The sequence below is a fragment of the Porites lutea genome, chromosome 10 (genome assembly GCF_958299795.1).
Source record: "Porites lutea chromosome 10, jaPorLute2.1, whole genome shotgun sequence".
NCBI classification, from domain to species: Eukaryota; Metazoa; Cnidaria; class Anthozoa; order Scleractinia; family Poritidae; genus Porites; species Porites lutea.
In genome coordinates, this window is record NC_133210.1 from 31,332,989 (window position 1) to 31,358,748 (window position 25,760).

Genomic DNA, 25,760 nt, shown 5'->3' on the forward strand with positions numbered 1-25,760 from the left:
ATACACCCCTCAACATCATTATACACCCCTACACATCAACATACATCCCTATACATCACCATATACCCCTATACATCACCATACACCTCCATACATAACCATACACCCCTATACATCACCATACACCTCCATACATAACCATACACCCCTATATATTACCATACAGTACTATACATCACCATACACCCCTACACATCACCATACACCCCTATACATCACCATACACCCCTACACATCACCATACACCCCTTTACATCACCATACACCCCTATACATCACCATACATTCCTATACATTCCCATACACTACTATACATCACCATACACTCCTACACATCACCATACATTCCTATACATTCCCATACACTACTATACATCACCATACACCCCTCAACATCATTATACACCCCTACACATAACCATACACCCCTATACATCACCATACACCTCCATACATAACCATACACCCCTATATATTACCATACAGTACTATACATCACCATACACCCCTACACATCACCATACACCCCTATACATCACCATACACCCCTACACATCACCATACACCCCTTTACATCACCATACACCCCTATACATCACCATACATTCCTATACATTCCCATACACTACTATACATCACCATACACTCCTACACATCACCATACATTCCTATACATTCCCATACACTACTATACATCACCATACACCCCTCAACATCATTATACACCCCTACACATCACCATACATCCCTATACATCACCATATACCCCTATACATCACCATACACCTCCATACATAACCATACACCCCTATACATTACCATACAGTACTATACATCACCATACACCCCTACACATCACCATACACCCCTATGCATCACCATACATTCCTATACATTCCCATACACTACTATACATCACCATACACTCCTACACATCACCATACACCCTTATACATCACCATACATTCCTATACATTCCCATACACTACTATACATCACCATACACCCCTCAACATCATTATACACCCCTACACATCAACATACATCCCTATACATCACCATATACCCCTATACATCACCATACACCTCCATACATAACCATATACCCCTATATATTACCATACAGTACTATACATCACCATACACCCCTACACATCACCATACACCCCTATACATCACCATACACCCCTACACATCACCATACACCCCTATACATCACCATACACCCCTACACATCACCATACACCCCTATACATCACCATACACCCCTATACATCACCATACATTCCTATACATTCCCATACACTACTATACATCACCATACACCCCTCAACATCATTATACACCCCTACACATCAACATACATCCCTATGCATCACCATATACTGTGCTAAGGCATGTGCTAATCTCCTCCGTGTCCCGATAATTGTAATTACAGCTTTGCCTAATGTCCCATCCATTCCATTTTTACCAAAACATTTCATCACTGCTGTACCTATGTATCTGGCGTACGACCATTCAGGTCCAGGGCATTATGACGCTACAAAAGGTAAATAAGCATGCATAAGGCATTAAGACGGAATCCACTAGGAAATTGAGTAATTTTAATTTTCAGTGTACAAAAATACCAGAATAATTCAAACAACATCGCATTCTTTTTTATATTTTTCAAGGGCTATGGATGCAATTAGTTATCTGTAACACCAAAGAATGTGAAAAGAAAATGTCTCATGAGAGCCAGAGAAAACAAATGTCAAATTTCACAAAATGACACCTTACACATGAATTTTCAGAACTTTACCCGTGTTTTCACAATTCTTGTGAAATTTGACATTTATTTTGTCGGGTTCCCATCACAAATAGTATTTGGTGTTATTACAGATGACTGTTTATATATCCATAGCCCTTGAAAAATGTGGAAAAGAATGCGATATTAAATAAATTGTTCTGGTACAAGATTTTTGTCCACTGAAAATCAAAATTACTCAGTTTCCTGATGGATTCCGTCTTAAGCCTTGTTTAAGTGTAGCACGTTTGCTTGGATGATTTGTTATTGGCATTTGTACGTTTTCCTGCCCGTGTGTGTGAAAGGTCTTTTAAATAAGCAAATAAATATATAAAGAAATAAATAATGATTTAGAGGTAACACATCCACAAAGTGGTTCTTCTTCTACCTGATTCCTGATCGAATTGTGATTTGGAAATGCTACCGGCAAAAAAAAACTCTCGGAGCAAAGGAGATGAAGAAGAACAAACTCAACCCACATATGGCGTCAACGCCGGGATTATTACCTATTGGATTGGCAAACACTCAATCATAAATATCAAAGAAGATACTCTCTTATTTACAGATGAAGAAAAAAACGAGTGTCTATCATTGGAAACGTGGAAATCTTAAAGATCAACTAGTCCATAGGATAATAATAATTGTAATAATTATAATTCATCATGATGATGATGTATGTTTTACTTACACTATATTTTTTCTCTGGTATGTTTCCAGAGTTTCTGAATTCGAATGATGAAATGGAAGGAAATGACACTAAAACCAGATGTACCTGTGGCAAGAATGTGAAAGACCCTTCCAAAATGGCTTGTACATCTTCTAAATGTCCTTGTAACAGAAAAAGTCAAGCGTGCTCAAGAAAATGTCGATGCTTCAATTGTAAGAACAAAAGTAATGCTGCCACTGAGGGAGAGAGACAATTAGGCGAAACCCGCAAACGCAAACGCGGATGTACATGTGGTAACACCTTAAACAAAGAAGATAAAGGTCGTGTATCGTGCAGAGATGGAAAAAGAAAAACAAAATGTCCATGCGTTGCTGAAGGACTCGGGTGTACCGTGTCATGCAAATGTTACAACTGTGGAAATATCTTTCAAATTGGCGGTGTTTCCGCTTCACCAGGCACAGGAAGAAAGAGAAGGAGAGCTACCATTTCAACCTACAAGAGACAACGAGGAAAAGAGTTTATGGAAAGACAGAAAGCTCCAGTGACCTCGGGACCTTGGAGACTGCTAGAAACATTGTGTCTAGTAGTTTGTAAGGAAATTCTCTTCATTAGAGAGCTTCCAAGAAATTCATCAAACTTTTCAACGCTGTACAACTTTGTTGCAGAATGGGACAAGGTTAAGGAAATGTCTTTAACGATTGAACGGAAAAGTACAGCTCAAGTAGCGGCAAAAATCGCACATCTGTCAGAACATAATAATTGTTGAGCTTTTGAACAAGAAACAGAAACAGGGTTACAAATTTAACCTCGGGTCAGAGATCATGAGAGATAATGCCAGCCATAAAACTCTGCGAGTGAGGGGAGGCGAATTGAGGGAAAGGTGCACTGTTTAAAAAAATGTGCATGAGTGTATAATCAGGTTTAAAAAATTTGTGAAGTCGAGAGGTTTTACACCTGGGAATACACAATTGCGAGCTGCGAGTTGTTTTGAATGGCTTCAAATTCTCCGCTTATTTACTAGATGAACTCATTTTTGCACAAATATATTTAGATTGGTGGTTATTATGGCCTAAAAATTGAACGTAAAGGTTAGCCGTTTTTTTATCAGACATAAAGACACTCATTTTACCAACATAAATTTCTTTGTTTTGTTTTGCTTTTAATGAATTATTAATGAATGTCTGAAGTTTATTTATGCTTTTGTTGATTATATTCTGTGAAAGAGCTTGGCCTAGGAGATAACTATCAACCAATCAGACTGCCCAAAAACACCAAGCCTGAGTGGATATATACTAAATAAATTTTAGTTACCGACGATTGCAATGTATTAAGCAAATATACCCATCTGCTATTTGTGAATTAGATTTTCAGTGAAAAGCTCAACAGAGTAGGGTAACTCCAGCCAGTACATATAATTATTCAATATCGTTTTTTATTGATGAACTTGAAATTTGAAGGTCATATACCAATAATGAAAATAAATAAATAGATGAATTAAATAAATAATGTTTTCTCTGCTGACCTTGGAGCTAGTAGCCGAATTGCGGAGGAACTGCGGAAATCAGACGCATTTGCATTCGCTTCAGTCCATTGTTTAATCTCACCGCCCCCTCCGCCCTCCACCCCCCAGTCCCATAACGGCACAAGTCGGCCGTCTTACTCTTCGAACCAATAAACGACGAAAACGAAGCCAACGAGAACGCCCCCAAAACAATAGGAATATGCTTGGATTAGCAAAACACTACGACATTACTTTGCCGTTGCGCGACTGCGACGTGATGTTAGATTGACCTTTTAAAGCCAATATCAGTTTGGAATTTAAGCAATCAAAGGACTTTTTGCAGACAGCTATTACCACCACGGGGGCAGCCATGCTATGCAGGCACACCACTAGTAGCGAGCTTTGACAAGAATTAATGCTATATATGCTTTGCTGAATGTAAGGCATCTAGAAATAAAATGGGACAATGACACACATAAAAAACTATATGGGGTTGTATGGTGATGTGCAAAGACGCGTATGGGAATGTATACGGGTGTATGGGGACGTATAGGGGTGTATGGGGATGTATTGGAGTATATGGTGTTGTATAGGGGTGTATGGTGATGTATAGGGGTGTATGGTGATCTATAGAGGTATATGGCGATGTATATGGGTGTATGGGAATGTATTGGGATATATGGTGATGTATAGGGATGTATGGTGATGTGTATGGGTGTCTGGGGATGTATAGGAGAGTATAGTGTTGTATAGGGGTATATAGCGATGTATAGGGGTGTATGGCTATGTCTGGGGGTGTATGGTGATGTATTGGGATATATGGTTAGGTTTAGGGATGTATGGTGATGTATAGGAGAGTATAGTGTTGTATAGGGGTATATAGCGATGTATAGGGGTGTATGGCTATGTATGGGGGTGTATGGTGATGTATTGGGATATATGGTTATGTATAGGGATGTATGGTGATGTGTATGGGTGTATGGGGATGTATAGGAGTATATAGTGTTGTATAGGGGTATATGGCGATGTATAGGGGTGTATGGTGCAGTATAGAGGTGAATGGTGATGTATAGGGGTGTATGGTGATGTATTGGGGTGTATGGGAATGTATTGGGGTGTATGGAGATGTATAGGAGTATATAGTGTTGTATAGGGGTATATGACGATATATAGGGGTGTATGGTGATGTATGGGGTATATGGCGATGTATAGGGGTGTATGGTGATCTATAGAGGTATATGGCGATGTATATGGGTGTATGGGAATGTATGGGGTGTATGGTGATGTATAGGGATGTATGGTGTTGTATAGGCGTGTATTTCGATGTATGGGAATGTATAGGGGTGTATGGGGATGTATAGGAGCATATGGTGTTGTATATGGCTATACGGTGTTGTATAGGGATATATGGTGATGTATAGGGGTGTATGGTGATGTATCGGGTGTATGGTGATGTATAGGAGCATCTTGTGTTGTAGATGGGTATACGGTGTTGTATAGGGATATATGGTAATGTATAGGGGTGTATGGTGATGTATAGAGGTGTATGGTTATGTATGGGAGTGTATGGTGATGTATAGGGACACATGGTTATGTATAGGGATGTATGGTGATGTGTATGGGTGTATGGGGATGTATAGGAGTATATGGTGTTGTATATGGGTATATGGCAATGTATAGGGGTGGATAGGGATATATTGGAGTATATAGTGTTGTATAGGGGTATATGGCGATGTATAGGGGTGTGTGGTGATGTATGGGGGTGTATGGTGATGTATAGGGTTTATGGGGGTATATGGTGTTGTATAGGGGTATATAGGGTTATATGGTGTTGTATAGGGGTATATAGGGGTAAATGGTGATGTATAGGGTGTATGGTGATGTATAGGTGGTGTATGGTTATGTATGGGGGTATATGGTGTTGTATAGGGGTATATAGGGGTATATGGTGATGTATAGGTGGTGTATGGTTATGTAAGGGGGTGTATGGTGTTGTATGGGGGTATATGGTGATGTATAGGGGTATATGGTGATGTATAGGGGTGTATGGTGATGTATAGGGGTGTATGGCGGTGTATAGGGGTGTATGGTGATCTATAGGGGTGTATCGTGATGTATAGGGGTGTATGGGAATGTATAGGGGTGTATGGTGATGTATAGGGGTGCATGGTTATGTATGGAGGTGTATGGTGATATATAGGGGTGTATGGTTATGTATGGAGGTGTATGGTGATATATAGGGGTGTATGGTGATATATAGGGGTGTATGGTGATGTATAGGGGTGTATGGTTATGTATCGGGTGTATGGTGATGTATAGGAGCATATGGTGTTGTATATGGGTATACGGTGTTGTATAGGGATATATGGTGATGTATAGGGGTGTATGGTGATGTATAGAGGTGTATGGTTATGTATGGGGGTGTATGGTGATGTATAGGGTGTATGGGGGTATATGGTGTTGTATAGGGGTATATAGGGGTATATGGTGTTGTATAGGGGTATATAGGGGTATATGGTGATGTATAGGGTGTATGGTGATGTATAGGTGGTGTATGGTTATGTATGGGGGTATATGGTGTTGTATAGGGGTATATAGGGGTATATGGTGATGTATAGGTGGTGTATGGTTATGTAAGGGGGTGTATGGTGTTGTATGGGGGTATATGGTGATGTATAGGGGTGTATGGTGATGTATAGGGGTGTATGGTGGTGTATAGGGGTGTATGGTGATCTATAGGGGTGTATCGTGATGTATAGGGGTGTGTGGGAATGTATAGGGGTGTATGGTGATGTATAGGGGTGTATGGTGATGTATAGGTGGTGTATGGTTATGTATGGGGGTATATGGTGTTGTGTAGGGGTATATGGGGGTATATGGTGATGTATAGGGTGTATGGTGATGTATAGGTGGTGTATGGTTATGTATGGGGGTATATGGTGTTGTATAGGGGTATATGGGGGTATATGGTGTTGTATAGGGGTATATAGGGGTATATGGTGATGTATAGGTGGTGTATGGTTATGTAAGGGGGTGTATGTTGTTGTATGGGGGTATATGGTGTTGTATAGGGGTATATAGGGGTATATGGTGTTGTATAGGGTATATAGGGGTATATGGTGTTGTATAGGGTATATAGGGGTATATGGTGTTGCGAAGGGGTATATAGGGGTATATGGTGTTGTATAGGGTATATCGGGGTATATAGGGGTATATGGTGTTGTATAGGGTATGTAGGGGTATATGGTGTTGCGAAGGGGTATATAGGGGTATATGGTGTTGTATAGGGTATATAGGGGTATATGGTGTTGTATAGGGTATATAGGGGTATATGGTGTTGCGAAGGGGTATATAGGGTTATATGGTGTTGTATAGGGTATATAGGGGTATATGGTGTTGTATAGGGTATATAGGGGTATATGGTGTTGCGAAGGGGTATATAGGGTTATATGGTGTTGTATATAATTATACTATATAATAAGATATAATAAGTATATTACGGTACATAATAATAATCATATATGAAGTACCTACCAGCGAAGGTTCTCAAGATGGCGGCCACACGATGTCGAAATCTTGAAAATTTGCTGAAATTTAAGCCTAAAAGCAGGGAAAAGAGAAAGCGACTATACAAAAACCTGGTCACCGCTCTTGTACAATATGAAAGAGTGGAGACGACGATAAACAGATGCCATGATTTGTCACGAGTGGCAGAAAGGGTGAGCCCATGTAAAATATATAGCTTTAAAATAGATTTGTATAGGTAATAGCATGATCAGTAGTGATATTTGGCATAAACACCACGAATGATATTTCGAAATTGTTATGCGTGAAATTTGAGACAATCCTGAAATATCACAAATGGTATTTATGTCAAATATCACGTACAACACAGGGAATTTTTGATGATTCCCAAAGTGGGAAAAAAACAGGAAATTGGTGGGGTTTTCTTGGGTTTTGGTTGTAATTTCCCAAATTGGGAAAATGCTACCAAAACCAATATTGGGTTCAAGTAAACCCAATAAAAACCCGCGAATTGGGATTTTAGTGTACCAACTTTAACCCACGAATGGAGTTTTCGCGTCCCATATTTATCCCATTAATGGGATTTTACCAACCCACAAAAACCCCAAAAATGTGATTCAATTGTCCCAGTTGAACCCCAATAGTGGGTTAATACTGGGCCATCTGAAACCCAATGTACGGATTATATTGGAACAGTAATACCCCAACCATGGGTTTTTATTGCCCCAGGTAATCCCCAATTAGTGGTATAAAGTTAGTCCACTTTTATCCCATTAAAGGGATAGTATTGGACCAATTTAAACCCGAGGTATGGGAATATATTGGGATAGTAATACTCTAAAGATGGGTTTTTATTGCCTCAGTTGATCTTCAATAGTGGGATGACATTGGCCTACATATTTCCTGAACTATGGGATTTTTTTGGTCCAGAATGTCATTGTAATCAATCAAGCAGCCTTTAAAAATATTGGTCCAGTTGTAAAACACAAAATAAAGGTTCGACAATATTAAAATGGTTTACAGTAACATTTATTTTAGATGACAATGCAGGTGTCAATTCAAACTGGTTGATTGTTACTAAACAAGTATTTAATCTGTATCTCTTTATATGTAAATATCGTCCAAAAAGTACAATATCATTGAAAAATGTATCATAAAAATATATTAAACTGTTTAACTTAAGTTCATTCATCAATCATAGAGCAATGCCGTTATGCAGAGTCATATTGTCGAAGGCTATTCCGTACATATATCAAACAGCTCAATTCCTTTATGAACACATCAAATGTCCCTTAAATAACTTCATTTTCATGGTTAAGAGCAACATTTATATCAGAACCACTATGGTATTTAGTTATAGCTAAGTCCTACCTGGGAAAAAACAGCGTCAAGTCATAATTATAATAAATGAACCAGTCTCTTGTATAGTTTTTACATAGCGAACATGTCAGAACATTCTTATATTTCCTCTAATACATCGAAGTCTTCGATTTCAATATTCCGCCAGAATATGATTATTCTAAAGGATTCCGTGGACGATTTGCAGCAAAGACCACAGTCATCTGTAGAAACAAACAAGGTGGAAACTTCATCTATAAAAACGAACAAATAGCACCCGACAAGAGATGATCTAGCCTCGTACGATCTCAACGGAGCAACCAAACACGAGTTTCCACACGTACCTTCCTCTTTAATGCGCGATCCAGCTGAGTCATTGTTTAATAGAAGACAATTTTGAAACAAGACAAATGTAAGCAAACCTCACAAGTGAATATTTTGCGTTAAAATCTTTGGATGCATTCATTATAAAGACAATCCGTTTGCAAACTACTGTTGTACTGCACAGAAGTCCGCCTAAAGATTTGAACCAAGAAAACCTGATCTTGTACACATTTCTATTGGTTCAAAAGCCGCACGTGATCGCGCGTCACTAAGCGGAGGCCTGGACGCCAGTTCAAGTACCAAACATGGCGGCAATTCGACGGCACGATGGAGAAGATTCTCTGTCTTTGAAAGCTTTAACTTGTGGTCCGTTTCAGAGTTAAATGCACTATGCCGACGCTCGCAAAGAGTAAAGCAGTGAGAAGAAAATATTGTATTGTTCTCCCAGGTGAGGGAACCTTTGAAAAAAGGCAGCGGGCCTATTCACAGATGCAGCGAAAAATGTAGTTCGCCGAAAACTCCATGCGAAGCAATCTCATTAATCAGATTGGGCTCGAGTAATTGGGCAAATTTCAGCTCTCAACAGAAGACACCTTGATATCGAGAAGAGTTATGCGCCTAGTGGGATCATTTATAGTTAATTATATTGAAGCGGCTGCATGCGATCAAGTGCATGCACTGAATTACCATACTTTTGGTTTTCAAATAAGCCAATGAAACTTAAACTGTTTTGTTCTAAACTTAGCAGATATGATGTTTGGAAAATTAAACTTTTTAAACATTATTTGTACACTATGTATGTTGGTATTTCAAGAGCAATCTGTCATTTCTTTCAAAACTAAACTCAACATTTGGGAAGATTTACTAGTTACCAAACATTATGTGTATGAAAAATATTATTCTTAATCCTTTTCTGTTTTTGGATTGGAATTTATTCAATATTTCCCATAAAAGAATATAATTATTGGCCTAACCCTTACACTGTAATGCTAACACAAGATTACTGTATACTTTCCCACCCAATATAATAGTAATAATAATAACAAATCTAGATTTAATCAAATCCTTTTCCAAGGTGGGGATTTCTTGTCCCTTTCATTCTCCAAAATTGGGAATAACATGCTGCAATATTTCCCAACTTGTGGAAAAATAGCCCCATTATTTTCCCATATTTTGGGAAATAAACCCATTGGTTTCCCAATGTTGGGATCTTCGAATCTATATTGCATATTTTCCCAAACTAAACACAGCATCGGGAAAACGTAACCCTAACTTTAACCAACCCTGTCCCAAGGTGGGGATTTCTTGTCCCTTGCATTTCCCAAAATTGGGAATAACATGTTGAAATATTTCCCAACTTGTGAAAAAATATTCCCATCATTTTCCCATATTCTGGGGAGAAAACCCATTGGATTCCCAACATTGGTATTTTAAAAAATATTTTGCTTCATTTCCCAAAGTGAACCCAGCATTGGGAAAAATAAACCCGAACTTTTACCAATCATTTCCCATGAGAGGAAAATGTTGTCCCAAACATTTCCCAATAATGGGAAAAATCCCCAACATTTTCCCAGTTTGGGAATTACAAAAAGTTTCCTGTGCAAATCATGCTATTATTTGTTTATACTACTACCCACAAACGGTTTGTAATTTTCACATGTAGGTATTTCAAATTAAGCTGAAATACCACTGCTCTAAGCCAATCAAATTGCAGAAATTTCTCATGTAGTAGTATAAGTATAGGTAATAGCATGATCAGTAGTGATATCTGGCATAAACACCACGAATGATATTTCGAAATTGTTATGCGTGAAATTTGAGACGATTTTGAAATATCACGAGAGGTATTTATGCCAAATATCATGTACAATTCATGCTATGTAATATTTGTTTATACTACTACCCACAAAGGGTTTGTAATTTTCACATGTAGGTTTTTCAAATTAATCTGAAATACCACTGCTCTGAGCCACTCAAATTGCAGAAATTTCTCATGTAGTAGTATATTAGACGGAAGCCACCAGAAAATTGAGTAATTTTAATTTTCAGTAGACAAAAACCTTGTACCAGAATAATTTAAAGTATATTGAATTGTTTTTTACATTTTTTCAAGGGCTAAAGATGTATTTAGTTATCTGTAATAACACCAAAGAAAATTTTTAATGGGAGCCTGAGAAAATGAATGTCAAATTTCGCAAAATGACATTTAAAACATGAAGTTTTCAGAATTTTATGTGTGTTTTCACAATTCTTGCGAAATTTGACATTTTCTTGCACTCTCATGAGAAATTTTCTTTGGTGTTATTACAGATGACTAATTACATCTTTACCCCTTGAAAAATGTAAAAAAGAATGCAATATTCTTTAAATTATTCCGGTACAAGTATTTTGTCCACTGAAAATTTAAATAGATCAATTTCCTGGTGAATTCCGTCCTAAGCTTAATGTTGTCTGGGAAGAAGGATATTTATCAAAGCATCACAAAAAGTTTCTGAAAATCTCACTTCATTAGAGCTCCTGTGCCCTATCCTAAAAAAGCTATCAACAGGGCCATAAACTGACTGGGGGGGGGGGGGGGAAGGGGGGGAAGAGGGTGGGGCATAATGGCTCAGTCAATTACCATCCTCCCCTCCACCCCTGGCATTTGTTGGTCATTTGTTACCTTGTCAGTCCAGGTGGTGGGGAATTTGTCAGAAAACCTCTGCCCAGGGGTGGGGCATTTTTCCATTTTTCTAGAAACAGCATTGTTCCTTTTTCAATAGTTCACTCAAAATATGCCCATTTAGAAAGCTATTGGTATTCTATAAAGCAGATTTTATGTGTGGTTTTGCTCCATCACACTTGGGCACACTTGGAATTGACTGAGCCATAACCTGGTCCAGGAGGTTGAAATTTTCTATTCTGTGGTTTTTTTCTGCAGGAAGGAAATTTTGGCAGGTATTTTTTGTGTGCCTTGATTTAAATAGGGAATAAGTTTGGGGGTATTCAAAACAGTCTGAACATTGGTGTTGTACTGGGCGTGTATGCCAGCCACGTAGCACTAGACTTAAGGCTCAAAGAGTTTGTTTTTTGGTTCCAGATGATTGACCTTGCTAAACAAGGAAATGAAGAAACAATAAACAGCTGGATAACAGTGAGTAAATTTTTTAGATTCCCTATGGCGTCAATTTGCACTATAATTGCATTCAGGGCCTAGCCTCCTCCAGACACTCACATAGCGTAAACTAACATGGGGATGAGGCTGGTGTGTGTTTAACCCTTTAAACCCTAAGATCAAAATTTGAATTCTCATTTGTTGCCCCTATTCATTTCCTACAGAAGTAGTTGGGAGAAGTTGAAAAAATATCAAGCAAATTCATCTTGTGTGATCATGTCTGTAATTCTCATGACCACTCTGTTTAACAAAGCACTGATATTACAAGGAGAAATTTGATGCTGATCACTGTTAGGGCTGAAGGGGTGAATACAGGTCTATTTTACAGAAAATATGGGAGGACTTGTGTCTGCTTAATATGGGTTCGTCTTGACACAGGAATTTTTTTTTTGTGATCTTCTAGAAAAAAGAGTTGATCCCCAAAGTGTTTGGCCACCTTTTGCCTCGTTATGAAGACAAGGTGAGTGGGTACACAAAGGTGTACAAAATACCACCACGCAAAACAGATACTGCCAAGATGGGAATTGTGGAATTTGTTGGAAATGAACTTCCTCCTCTACTGCCGTCAGATGATGAACTAAGAAAACTCCGACTAGAAAAACTGAGAGACATGAGTAGAAAAGGAATTCCTATCAATGGAACACCTGTGTGATTAGAAGTGATAAGTTGATTCAAAGTTTTGTACGAGGATGTTCGCTGTTAGCACAGTGATAAGATCTTGTGATCTTTTTTTACAATGGAGAAGCTGAGTGTTGGTTCAAAAGACATTTTATCCAAAAATGTTCCCTTAATTCTCTCAAGGAATCATACTTTTGCCAAGATTCATCACTTCAATCTACAATTTTTATGTACAATCGGTGGGCTTATATAAGTGATTTCTGAAAAATGAATTCAATCATCTATCTATGTGAATACGCTTATTGCTGCACGTATTTTGCGTCCTGTAAAAATATCAGCCATCCCTTCCCCACTAAAATCAAGGACTGACTTAGCAACTTAACAAGAGACATCATCAAGTATTATGAAAGGCCTTAGAGATTTGAAAAAGTTATTAAATATTTTGAAAGCCTTTCTTCATTAAGGCCTGTTTACTTTGACTCATCAACGCCAAAGTACTCTTTATGGAGATGACATTAAGAGCTTGTGAGTGCAGTTCAGTTTTGATTTTCCCCTCTTAAAACGGCTAAGTGATAAAAGATTTTTTAAAAACATTGGACAAGCACTTTCATTGACTTTTTCGTTAAAAAGTAAAGGTATATTTAGCCCAACATATGAAACTAAAGAGCATACAAGTAGTTACTTGCGTTATTAACGCCGAAAAGGAATTTAATTTAAAAAGTGCCGTACATATGACTGTAATGTTTGTTTTTCTGAACTGTGTTAATTGCTGTCTGAAAGCTGATGTACTTGCTTTCAATACTTTGAATTTTATAAGCCAACATCAGACCTCGTTTGAAATGAGAGTGAACACATAATTATAGTCCAAAACCTTTAACGACGATGTCGCCCTTACACCTAACAGGTTGTTAAAAAAATTCAACAAAGAAAGCGAAAAAAAGTCATATAATTACACAAACTTTGGAAAACCCGTTATGCCCAAAAATTAAGCTAAAACGTCCCAAATTATCTGAGAAAACAAAATTATTTTGCTTTGCTTTGTATTTTTTTTATATTTTGAACGTTAAATATACTGTGAAAAAGCCCAACCCATTTGTTTCAACTGATACAAAAATGATAAAAATTTCGTCACGCAGTTCCAATCGAACACTTTCATGTATACTTAACATTAAATTGGTAAGATGGCCTCGATAATTAAAATTTTTTGCCAGAAATTGCACGCAAATGAAGAACGCCGTGTTTAATTCCGGTTTGTAGGTGACAAAAACTGCCTGTGGTAGTTGCTCATTTGTTTTCTTTGTCGGTCGACTCCATTAGTTTGAAGTGTATTCAACAATAACAACAGGTGCAAGAGTCTATTTCATGAGAGAGCTTCAGATGGCTTCCGGACACCTCCAAACCCGTGTTTTTATAAGCAAAAAAAAAACGTTTACTATTCGTTTACTTAAAACCCCAGCCAAGTTTACAAAGAAAACCAAACAAAAAGCCTTCCAAACATCTTTACTTGTCATCACATTTGAGTTAAAAAGTGGCGTCTAGAAAAAAAACGTCAAAGTTATAATCCCAATCAAGTCTTTTCCTCAGGCTTGATCGATGATCTCTAAATAATTTTCCGACGAGATTTAAGAGCTTTGGCGATAAAGAAGACCTTATTTGCCAAGAGACTTTTAAGCTAGTAGATTTACACCGCTGGAAAGAAAACGGGCCATGATGAAAGACAATTCAAGTTCCCTCGACGAGTGTTTTAACGAGGGTTATGTTATTTCCTTAACGGCGTTGCTCCCTGTTCTGAGTTTGTCGATTTTTTCTGGTGTGGCAGCCGTGTTTCTTAACGTTTTAGTCATTTGGACGATCTACCGAAACTCTATCCTTCGCTGCATAACAAATTACTGGATCATTTCTCTCGCCGTAGCAGATTTACTGGTTGGTATTTTGGGCGTGCCCGTGTGGTGCTTAAAGCTTCTCCATAAAGCGCGAATTATCAAAGTTAATGTTCATAATATCTTCACCTGTATTCTTGTACTGACGCTGGTTTCGTCATCTTTGAACCTTTTGGCTCTTAGTTTTGATCGGTTTATTGGCGTAACATCTCCATTTCGCTACCCGGCTCTTTTAACTCAGGAAAGATGTCGAAAAGGTATCGCAGTTATATGGGCTTTATCCGTTTTGGCGGCAATCGCCTCATTGCGAAGCAAATGCATTGTCAATGCAGATGGCCACCTTCTACTTTTCGCCGTGATCATCGGAGCACCCTCCATTTTTATCTGTTATTTTTATTTTCGTATCTTTAAAGAAGCCATAAGACAAAAAAGATTGATCATGGTGCAGCAGCAATCCAGTTCCGGTCAGCCACGTTTCGTTAAAGAAAGCAAAGCGGCGATGACAGTTGCCATGGTGATTGGATCATTTGCTCTTTGTTGGTTTCCAAGTTTGATTGACGCTGTCATTCATCTTGTAGCTCCCTCATTTTGGCGAAACACTCAATTATATCTCGGAACGACGCCATTAGCTTGTTTTTCGTCTGTTGTAAATCCCATTCTATACTCGGTCAGGAATAAAACTTTTCGCAACTCTTTTCGAAGTGTTTTTATGACCACAAGAGTTTGTCCGCGGAATGTGGTAACTGACGTTTGTGAGACACAGCTGAAAGTCTCAATGGGCTAGTGGTTTTTACAGTCAAAGGCTTATTTTTTAGTTTTTCCAAGAATGACGGCTTATGTCTTTCCGTTACGGTAAACAAGTCTAAAAAAATAAGTCTTAAAAGCTCGTGTGGTTATAATCTCCTGTGGAAAAATTAAAATCTGGAACTGTATTGTAACGGCAATGACCTAGTGTTCAAAATACAAATGACCCGTAAGGTATACTTATAACAAAATTGGTAATTTTCACCTTAAAGACAGCAAAATCGTTTGAAAGGAGGGAACACTGAAAATTAATGGACGCCCAAGTCGTCTGATTTTGTCCGCCTGTAAACTTTTCGACGATTATCCATGGTGCTGATCTGTTCGTTCAGACTGACAAGTGGAGCAAAGCCCGACTTCAATTCACACAAGATGAGCAAATGTTTGACGATTTGCCCACCTTCTGATGGCAACCAGCCATTCAAAACAAATACTTCAAAGGAAAATGGCAAACTGGCATTCCTATCGGGCAGAAAGATCTCTTGGCTATTTTACAAGCAGCATAGATCCCACCAGCACGAAAGAAAAGAATGACAAAGTTGCAGCTGAGGGTTATGAATCCGGAGTTTCCGGATGTTAAGACTGTTGCCAGAAGCGGTCTTGGACGCTGATACAAGTTGCACGTGATGTAAATTACTGTCAACAGGGGATCAAAACTTTCGGCAAACCTTATTGCGTAACTTTGCTTTGAAACAGATGGAGAGCGCGCTATAGAGCCGAACAGAATTAAACCGCCTTCATGTAGAATGAAATAAGTAAATAAATCACAATGGTGGTGGTGGTGGTGGTCAAATGGATGGTGATGACGATGACGACGATAACAACTATGATGGTGATGATGATGGTGGTGATGGTGATGATCAGAAGTCTGTGATCATGCTGATGATGGTGATGATGTTGATGATGATGTTGATGTTGTTGTTGTTGTTGTTGTTGTTGGTGGTGGTGGTGGTGATGGTCATGTTGATGGTGATTATGATGGTGATGATGATGATGATGATGATGATGATGATGATGATGATGATGATGATGTTGATGATGACGTTGATGTTGATGATGGTGGTGGTGGTGGTGGTGGTGATGGTCATGTTGATGATGATTATGATGGTGATGATGATGATGATGATGATGATGATGATGATGATGATGATGATGATGATGATGATGATGATGATGATGATGATGTAAGAGAAGATACAGGGGATAAAGTTGTAATGATATGATATTCATTTGGAGACCATCATCTTATATTGCACTTCTAGTGAAAAGAGATGCCAGTATCAAAGGTTCGACATGCAAAGTCCAAGCCTTTTCCTTTCAACCCCTCTCCCGTCTGAATGTATAATAAGTAAGTACACTAAGTTTAACTAAAAATAAATCAACTTTATTGTCCTCAATAGCGTTCTGCCTTTCTGTTACTACTGTGTAATTTCAACTGTTTGCTGGTGACCCCGACCGCATAACATGAACTTCTCTTGAACGTGAATGTTGTAGTTAATTTTTTATCTCAGGTAATTTCTGTTTTTCTTTTGCTTCAACTTGATCAGCATACATTATCATACCCAAAAACAAAAGAAAAACAAAAATTACCTGAGGTAAAAATTAACTACAATCCTAACCCTAAACATCGAGTCTTGTATTTTTCACTCTTCCTGTTATTTCCTTGTGTTCTTTAGTTCCATCGCAGCCATTAGCATTGATGGCCTTTTTCTTTATAATCCTGGATTAATACTTCTTCGCTGCGTCTTCGTTTTTGTGGTTTTCAGTGTGGTTGTTACAATGTTTGTTGCTTTTTCAGTTGCTCATTATTTAAGGAAGCTCATGCAAGCTCATGCAAGCTCCTGGCGCCATGTAAATGAGTTCAATGCCTTTGTTTTAAGTGTGACGGCGTTTGGAAATTACCGCAAGCCCCTCTGCGAAATCATCTTTTTCTTCGTTTACTTTCTTTTTGATTTGAACGGAACTGCCTTTTTGCCTGAAAAGAAAAGGACGGAGTGAGGAAAACGTACTATGGGGAGCAAGGGTGGCGCAGTGGTGAGAGCGCTCGCCTACCACCAATGTGGCCCGGGTTCAAATCCCGGCGTCAATGCCATATGTGGGTTGAGTTTGTTGTTGGTTCTCTCCTTTGCTCCGAGAGGTTTTTCTCCGGGTACTCCGGTTTTCCCCTCTTCTCAAAAACCAGCATTTCCAAATTCCAATTCGACCAGGAATTAGGTAGACGAAGAACCGATGTGCTACCTCCAAATCATTATTATTTATTTATTTATTTATTTATTATTTATTCATCTATGGGTAACTTGTACCTTTCAAGCCCTTCGATATCATTTAACGACATTGACACATTTTTTAACCCGCGATATCAGGAATGCCGGGCTACCCCGCTGCTGCTACCAGCTCCAACATTTGACTTTCTCATACTTACTTGTACATACTTCCTTAATTTCAGACCCCATTGTTCAAAAGTCAGATGGTTCTGTCCCCTGATAATTCCGCCAATGAGGGGCTTATGCAACGACAACGGCGACTGCTACGAAGACGTCACTTTAAAAGTGCGGAATTCGCGCTGCCTCAAACTTAATCGCGCTCTACTCCATCTCGTTTAATTCGTCAAATGTTGGCAAATTTCTTTGGAGTTGTATTCTAAAGGATTGTATCAAAGTTCAGGAAAAGAAAAGGAAAATTGTTGTTTTGTGTTCCCGTCCGCGACAAAACGTGAAATTAGACACTTTCACGTTGTAGTCGTGCAACGACGGCAAAGAAATGTACAAAAAAAGCGTGATGCACGTGCAAAGTTGTTATTTTGCCAATCTAAACCTATCGGTTTTTTGTTTCGTTATTTTTACGATCCGACGACGCGACGGCAACGAGAACGTCCAAAACAACAATAGATCTAGTAGGCAAAACAACAAATTTGCACGTACATCTCACTTTTTTGTACATTTCATAGCCGTTTTTGCACGACTACGACGTGAAATTGCCTAATTTCACTTTTTCTGGGGAACGTAAACAGGCCACGACGAAATGTTATTCTCTTTCCAAACTTGAATATAGCTCTTAGAAATTCAACTCCGGGAGGGTTCGCCTACATTTGACAAAGTAAGTGAGTTGGAATAATAGCGATAAAGACCGAAAGAACGCAAATTCATTTTTGACGCGACGTTTTCGCTGCCTTCGCGTCGTCCTATCGTAAAGTCCCTACTATCCAGCGGAGAGCGCCCTTGGTTGTCGTAACACTAGCTTAACACCCATCGACATAAAACTCTTCGCGCTATCCACTGGATAGAGATTTATCCGGTGGATAGCGCTATCCTACGTTTGAGCAACCGTGGCCAGGTGGGTAGTGTTATTTGAAAAACTGGGACCTGACCCTCTTCCGTATTCGAACACCGCGCGACTGTTGTCATGGTAATGAAAATCTGTTCCCCGGCGCTCTTTGTTGTGGCAACTGAAGACGACACGGGTACTAGTGGATAGCTTTCGGGTGATATCTTACTTGTGCTGCCTACTCTACACAGCAGCCCTTCCGAAACATTTCCTATTTTGCTACTCAAAAGCAAGCGCTGCCATTGGCTTCTTTGAGGTAACATATGAAGTCTAGCAATGAAACTATTTCCCGCAAAACTCTCTGAGCAGGTAAAGTAACTTATTAGTAGCAGTGTACTTTCAACCGCAAAAGTTGATGGCGGCCAATTGACTTTTGTAATAGAACTACTGATAGCTTTGTTGAGTTGTAAGAAATCACTTTTTAATGGTCACTTGTTAAGGGCCCTTCGGGAAACCGGCTAATCTTGTTAACTTCGAGAAAATCGAAATTCTTTTCCCTCAGAACTAGTCATTAAGCTGTAAATATCTACCTGCTCACTCGTTCGCACCACTTTAGGGATATCCCCTTCACGGTTAGCAATGTTAACGTTAGCGCCATGCGTCATTAAAAGCTTCGCCATGTCGTCCATTTCGCGCCCGCTTGCCGTGTGAAGTGGCGTGTTTCCAGCGAATGTAACTTTATTTACGTCAGCGCCACGTGTTATCAAGTACTCTACCACGGGATACTTTCCAGCTTCCACTGCGTGGTGTAATGAAGTGCGGCCACTGTTGGAATCCTGAGTTTATAAAGAGCAATGTTAAAAAGTTGATTCTCAAAATTTCTCAAACTCATCGTGACATTTCTTGATATCTGATGAAAAAATTCTCGTTTTGCATCTTTAATTTCTCATCTAGAACGACTTTCTTCGAAAAAGTTGCATCAAACACTTGACACATTTGTTTTAATACAATATCAAACACCTTAAACTGCGTCAAAAAATCATATACTCCACGCCTCGCGTTTTCAGCTCTCTTTATTCGCTTTGATATTTGATGAAACACTGCTTCTCGTGTTTGATATTTACTTTTAGCCTGCTTAGAGAGTTTTTTCCAAATATAGAAAGTAAAAATCCGCCTTCCGCATTCTGTTCCAGTGAGTAATGAAACGGACGAAGTCGAGGCTTATAGTGGCGATAGAATAACTTCAATATTATCTGGCTCTGAAGCTTAAGGGAATAAAACAAAAGAAATCACCCTGAGATGAATAATAAATTCCTTTTCTCTTACTACCTAAACCTTGAGTTAAAACTGGCTTGTTTTGGAATGCATTCTCAGAAATTTTTTTCCTCCACTCTGTTTTGGCAAATAAATATGATATAATACTGACCTGCTGGTTAATATCAGCTCCCATATCAAGGATGGTTCCTATCAACTTTTTGCTGCCCTTTAAAATGGCGACATGGAGGACTGTCAAACCTGCAAAGAAGAAAAGGTCAATATCCTTTATTAATATTGGTAAATATCCTTTATTAATATTGGTAAATATCCTTTATTAATATTGGTAAATATCCTTTATTAATATTAGCCAAGTTCTTTTTTTGGCCTTTTAGTCACCTTTTATGGACCGTGTATTCTCGTTCCCACAGCCCGTCGTTTCTTGGTCACGTGATCTTGAAACGAGAGGCCTCTGAAGACCACTGGTCCGTTAACAATTAAGCCGAGTAGCTCTGGGGACGAGAATGTGGACCGTGACAAGTCGAAGTCATTGGCCCTTAACCATAGGTCCTTTTACGGAACTTGGTCGCGTGCCTGGATACCACTTAGCAACGGCTCGATGGCTAGCTGGCGAGGCACCCAAGCGTTCATTCTGATCACAAAGCTTTGAATGCGATCGAGTGAAGCATTTCTAGTTTCATTGTTCTGTTTGAAAATTAATCGAAATGACTACCTCTAGGGCTTAAAAGACGTTTGAATTAAACAAGCAAGGCTTTGCCCGATCGTACTCAAAACTTTGTGATCTTAATGAACGCTTGAATGCCTTTTCATCCAGCTAGCCTTTGCTAAATTGTATCCAAGCCGAGTGACCAGTTCTGCAAAGGACAACTAAAAACGCCAAAAAAAGCTCGAGGCCGATCAGTATACACGCGGGTCTACTCGACTAGCAGACGTCCCTTCCACGTGTTACGTCACAACTCAAACTAGTGTAGTTATATTAAATTTTCGACCCTACTCGCCATAGAACCCCCGTAACTCAGTGGCTAGAGCATCCGAACTTGCCCTCAGAGGGTCGTGAGTTCGATTCTCACCTCAAGCTCGGAATTCTTTTCGGAGCTTTCTGCAGTGTTAGAAATCTCCTTCTTGAACTACCTACCTTGAGAATTTTTCAAGTCCAACCTCAGTTTGACGCGACTTATCTGGCTGGCATCACGGATGACATAAACACAGTTCAGGTCATCTTCTTGACATGCCAAATGTAAAGCGGTCTGACCATGTCTGTCCATAAGATTAACATCAGCTCCGCATTCTATAAGTTTTCGTACTATGTATAATTGGTGCGTTATTACGGCAAGATGAAGTGGTGTCTAGAAGAACAAGTATCAAGGTAATCGTTACACTAGCCTGCGAGCAAGCTTTCCTATTTGGGCAAGCAAGCCGTGCGAGAACGCGCGAGCGAGCGGCGAAGCCACGAGGGGCAGAGGGGCTTTCGCGTCTCCTCTAGCGTGCCTCTCGCGAGTCTACTTTGCTCGCAGGCTATACTGTAGTTACACTAGGAATTTATGCCTTTTTTCTAATGAAACGATTTTTTAAAATGTTTTGCAATCAAACACAACAATATCCTTTTGACTTAAGTACGTTCACGCGGACCCTGTGAATTTTCGACCAGTTAAAAAATTTGACCAGTCGCCTCCATCACACGGGACCGTTCGATATTTTCGCTCCGTTCACACGGAACTTTGAACGGCTGGGCGGCTAAAGTTTCGTACGGATAAGCCGGTTCTGAGTGAACGAAACAAATAAACGCACGAATTTTCTGATGCCGTGTGAAAGTAGCCTTAAATATCCGATGCTAAGTTCAGTGAACTAAGTGCAAATAGGTGGCAAAATGCACGGATGTATTTGTACCTGTCTAAGCTTGTTATAAATATCAACTCCCCTAGACTTCATTTTTTGTATGAAAAATTCGGTCAGCGGTTGGTCTCCCTGGACAACAGCTATGTGAAGAAACCTGGAAGAAAAGAAGAAAATAACTCTGACACCCAGATCTTTTTGCGACAGTTTCCATAACCTGAATCTTAGAAACTCAGATACCGTAAAATTCCGAAAATAAGCCCCTCCAAATATAAGCCCCCCAAACCGGTAACGCGAAAACCCTCCGTTAAATCGCCCCTCCAAATATAAGCTCCCCAGGGGCTTGTACGTGGAAAATTGCCCGCAAATACAAAGTAAAACAAAGCAAACAACGGTAAATTTACTTCCAACTATAAGGTTAGCCCAATCGATTTTGAAACGCAAATTTCCCTCCATAGATAAACCCCTCCGAATATAAGCCTCTCCAAAAATAAACCCCTCAAAAAGGGCCTTCGAAAAATATAAGCCCCGGGGCTTATTTTCGGAATTTTACGGTATTCCGGGTCGCCGTGGTTACTCATGATCACTTTGAACCGTCTGAGAATGTACATGCCCACATGCGCATTGTCCCAGTCATTATACATCGTCAGTTCCTGGAATTGCTTGCTCCGAGCATAAACATGATAAAGACTGACAGGAAGTTATTACGATTGGCTGTTTGGATTTTGATTTCCGCATTTTATCTCCTCTTAGCATTACTGACAGCGTGTCTTACATCACAATGTTTTTTCTACTACTTTCCATAAGAATGACCACGAATATTATTATATCAGGACTATGTTATACAACAAAAACGTCACCGTGGGTTTCTCATACAAGAATGATATACTATAGAGGAAATTTAAAATGTTTAAATATGAGCGTTTAGAAATCAGATAAAAAACCGCTCATTTTTGCATCCTTAATTTCTCCTGCTAAAATCATTTTGTTTGAGAAGAAATATCAAGCATTCGACACGTGTTTCATCACCAGATGTGAATACGTCGAAGTTTGTCAAACATACTCCGCTGCGCGCACGTCGTATTTTCAACTCTCTTCTCGGTGTTTCATCTGGTGATGAAACACTGCGTCTCATGCTTGATAAATTACATGATGGAAAGTCGTCTTATTTTCTTAACTTAACCAATCATTCATTTTTGAACTATATGACTTATTATTTCAGACATCACACATTGCTATTGACCATAGAATTCAACCCTCGCTTGAATTTTTTTTTTTCGATTTTTCCCTCATCGAAATCGGTGAAGCCTAAGTTCGATGATATACTTCTGGTTTAAACCATTAACCCTGGTTTGAACCTGTTTCCCAAGTTAGATCATACGTAACCAAATCATTGAATTACGCATGAACGGTTCCAAGCCATCTCTTTCGCCTCTCGGGCAGCTGAAGTTAGACTAATATTAAAAGTTCTATGAAATCAGCTTCTTTGAATGTTAAAGTTTCCCCGCTTTTCTTTATTCAATGAATGTTGTTTTGTACAGTGGAACCTCGATATAACGAACTTCTAAAGAACAAAGTCCTCGGTATAACCAATATAACGAACGATTTTCTTTACCCCAGTAATAGTAAAGTATATAAAAAAGAACCTTGATATAACGAAACCTCGGTATAGCGAACAAATTTTGCCAGTCCGGCCTTTGCCCTTCGTTATATCGAGATTTTACTGTATCAACCAAAAAGGCAAGACTTCCCAAACATGCGTCGCGTAGGTTACGATACGCTTTATCGCATTAGGCGCCCCTGATAGACGTCTTGAGACGTCTAAACTGAATCAGTAGAAGAATGCATTACTGCATGTTGGTGCTGGTTCAGACAACATTTACAACAGATTTTTTTTGCGTTTGTATGCATATAACAGTCAGTAACACCTTAAAAATGCAATCACAGCAGAACATCATGTGGTGATGTGATGTAAGCAATTTTTATAGCTGCGTTTCTCGTGGGTGGGACGCTATTAGCAGCAGAGAGCCGGTATACTTTCCTAGGCGACCGTAGTCAAAGATGCTAATGATGAAATTGTAGGTTTGCGAGTTGTTGGTGTTGTAACCCGGGATAAAACATCATTAGAGAACTTAAGCTCAGAGGTTAATAACAAATTCCGGGTGGAAACCACCGCGGAAATATAGCTCAATTTAAAAAAAATTGCGTTGGCGAGCCTTCTCAAGGTTGAAATTTGGGTAACATGTAGTATGCAATCATGATAAGTGGAAAAGTACAAAAATCCCCAAATAAAAGAAACTTATGTCTTACGTATCTCCATCTTCATCCTGGCCAAATAAATCAGGCATGGGTGTTGTTTCCGCCACCGTCCGCACACAATCCCCAACTTGCCCTTCAGCAGCTGAAGTCGAAACAGTTTCTTGTGGTTTTCGCTCAAGCGATTCTGCTGAAATATATCCCGATGAAGAAGATGCTAGAGAGGTTGTCCTTTGTATGTCTTGGACATCGGATTCTTCATGTTCGATGGCAATTTTTTTGTGACTGCTTCCGCTTTCAATTTCATTCGGACTTGATAGCTCTTGTAACTCCGACTGTCTTATTCGCCAGTGATCGGACTTTTCCGTCGTTTCTTCGGTCACGCAAGACTTCGCGGGAGGTAGTTTGTTAATGCCAAGCGTGGGACTGGATTTATTATCTTCTTCTATCTCTTCCAAACTCGCTCCCTTTGCTGTCCTTGAATGTCCTTTGCGACGTTTTCGATTGCCGTCTTTAAAGCAATTAGACGTTACAGCAGCTTTTTTTACTATTCTTACAATTTAGGCGACAAAGGAATGAACGCCAGATCCACGCCAAACGCGCATTATCAATAATGAAAAAAAAAAAAAACCACTCACCAGCCATAAATCTATTAACTCTGAATTTCTGTAACCACTATCGGCGATCCTTTCTTCCCGCATTTCACTCATCGGACAACAAAGTTTCATATCTCAGGCTCGACTGTGTAGTTCCCACTTTGAACAGACATGTTTTACGTTCCTGATAAACAGCATATGCATCACTAGTATTTGAGTGACAGACGATGCTAATCACTCCATCGTGATCAGCTTGTCCAATCAGGAGCCTCTACGCAGATGGGGTTTTCCCCCCCAAACAAAAAATAATCTATTCAATCACAAATTAACCTAGCGCGCATAAATATACGACATTAAAAATATAGCGATTTAAAGCCAATGGTTTACCATCAGCACAATGGTATCCATCTGAACAAAGTGATTTTTCATTTTGCGAGATCCGTGACCATACCCGCACTGCAAAAAGTGTATCTATCACAATTCTAACCCTGTTAGTATAATTCCTTGGCAGTAAAGACTCAAAACTCGACACCTTTAGCGCTGTTTGTCCTGGTTATTAACAGCAGCATGCCACCATTTTTTATCTCTTAGCGATATGGGCTTGTGGCTATTAAAGTAGTTTAGAATAATATGTTAATATTTTTTTCCCTGTCCTTTACGGTACGAGACTGAAGCCGAGATATTGCCAGAGAAAACTAGAGAAGTATGATTGGCAACCCCTGAGGAGTCATAATACCGGGCTGTTTGTTAGCTACAAAAATTTTGCATCGTAATAGCCCAGCAGATATGCAAAAAAGGACATGAAGGCCAAAAGTTGTTGTTAGCTTCAGCAAGCTGTGCCTTCAATAGTGCCAGTTTTGTATAAAACCATTACTTTAAATTTATACATTATCGTTAAAATGACTTGCTCCATTCTATAGCTCAATTCTGGCTTGCTTTTCC

At 39.2% G+C, this 25,760-nt stretch overlaps 3 protein-coding genes across 3 annotated transcripts; 2 read left to right on the forward strand and 1 right to left on the reverse strand.

Moving 5' to 3' along the window:
* The first annotated feature begins 7,495 nt into the window (after window positions 1-7,495).
* Window positions 7,496-13,506, forward strand: LOC140950999 (large ribosomal subunit protein bL17-like). Its single transcript, XM_073400218.1, has 3 exons — window positions 7,496-7,673; window positions 12,221-12,274; window positions 12,699-13,506. Exons 1-3 carry the CDS (start codon window positions 7,506-7,508, stop codon window positions 12,945-12,947), a joined length of 471 nt encoding a protein of 156 aa, XP_073256319.1. The 5' UTR covers window positions 7,496-7,505; the 3' UTR covers window positions 12,948-13,506.
* A 625-nt stretch (window positions 13,507-14,131) lies between these two features.
* Window positions 14,132-15,682, forward strand: LOC140950998 (histamine H2 receptor-like). Its single transcript, XM_073400217.1, has one exon. It carries the CDS (start codon window positions 14,621-14,623, stop codon window positions 15,575-15,577), a length of 957 nt encoding a protein of 318 aa, XP_073256318.1. The 5' UTR covers window positions 14,132-14,620; the 3' UTR covers window positions 15,578-15,682.
* A 1,274-nt stretch (window positions 15,683-16,956) lies between these two features.
* On the reverse strand, window positions 16,957-25,042 carry LOC140951052 (B-cell lymphoma 3 protein homolog). Its single transcript, XM_073400275.1, has 7 exons — window positions 24,861-25,042; window positions 24,277-24,733; window positions 22,021-22,123; window positions 21,269-21,479; window positions 20,285-20,373; window positions 19,449-19,694; window positions 16,957-17,569 (listed from the first exon to the last, which is right to left on the reverse strand). Exons 1-7 carry the CDS (start codon window positions 24,865-24,867, stop codon window positions 17,516-17,518), a joined length of 1,167 nt encoding a protein of 388 aa, XP_073256376.1. The 5' UTR covers window positions 24,868-25,042; the 3' UTR covers window positions 16,957-17,515.
* Window positions 25,043-25,760: the final 718 nt, after the last annotated feature.

Excerpts from the sequence above, each read along its gene's own strand:
- LOC140950998 (XM_073400217.1), top strand. The coding sequence starts at position 14,621 with ATGATGAAAGACAATTCAAGTTCCCTCGACGAGTGTTTTAACGAGGGT.
- LOC140951052 (XM_073400275.1), bottom strand. Across the intron at positions 21,480-22,020 it reads TTTATAACAAGCTTAGACAG|ACACCACTTCATCTTGCCGT; the intron begins GTACAAATACAT and ends TTGTTCTTCTAG. Across the intron at positions 20,374-21,268 it reads GGACTTGAAAAATTCTCAAG|GTTTGACAGTCCTCCATGTC; the intron begins GTAGGTAGTTCA and ends TCTTCTTTGCAG.
- LOC140950999 (XM_073400218.1), top strand. The coding sequence starts at position 7,506 with ATGGCGGCCACACGATGTCGAAATCTTGAAAATTTGCTGAAATTTAAG. Across the intron at positions 7,674-12,220 it reads TGTCACGAGTGGCAGAAAGG|ATGATTGACCTTGCTAAACA; the intron begins GTGAGCCCATGT and ends TTTTGGTTCCAG. Across the intron at positions 12,275-12,698 it reads CAATAAACAGCTGGATAACA|AAAAAAGAGTTGATCCCCAA; the intron begins GTGAGTAAATTT and ends GTGATCTTCTAG.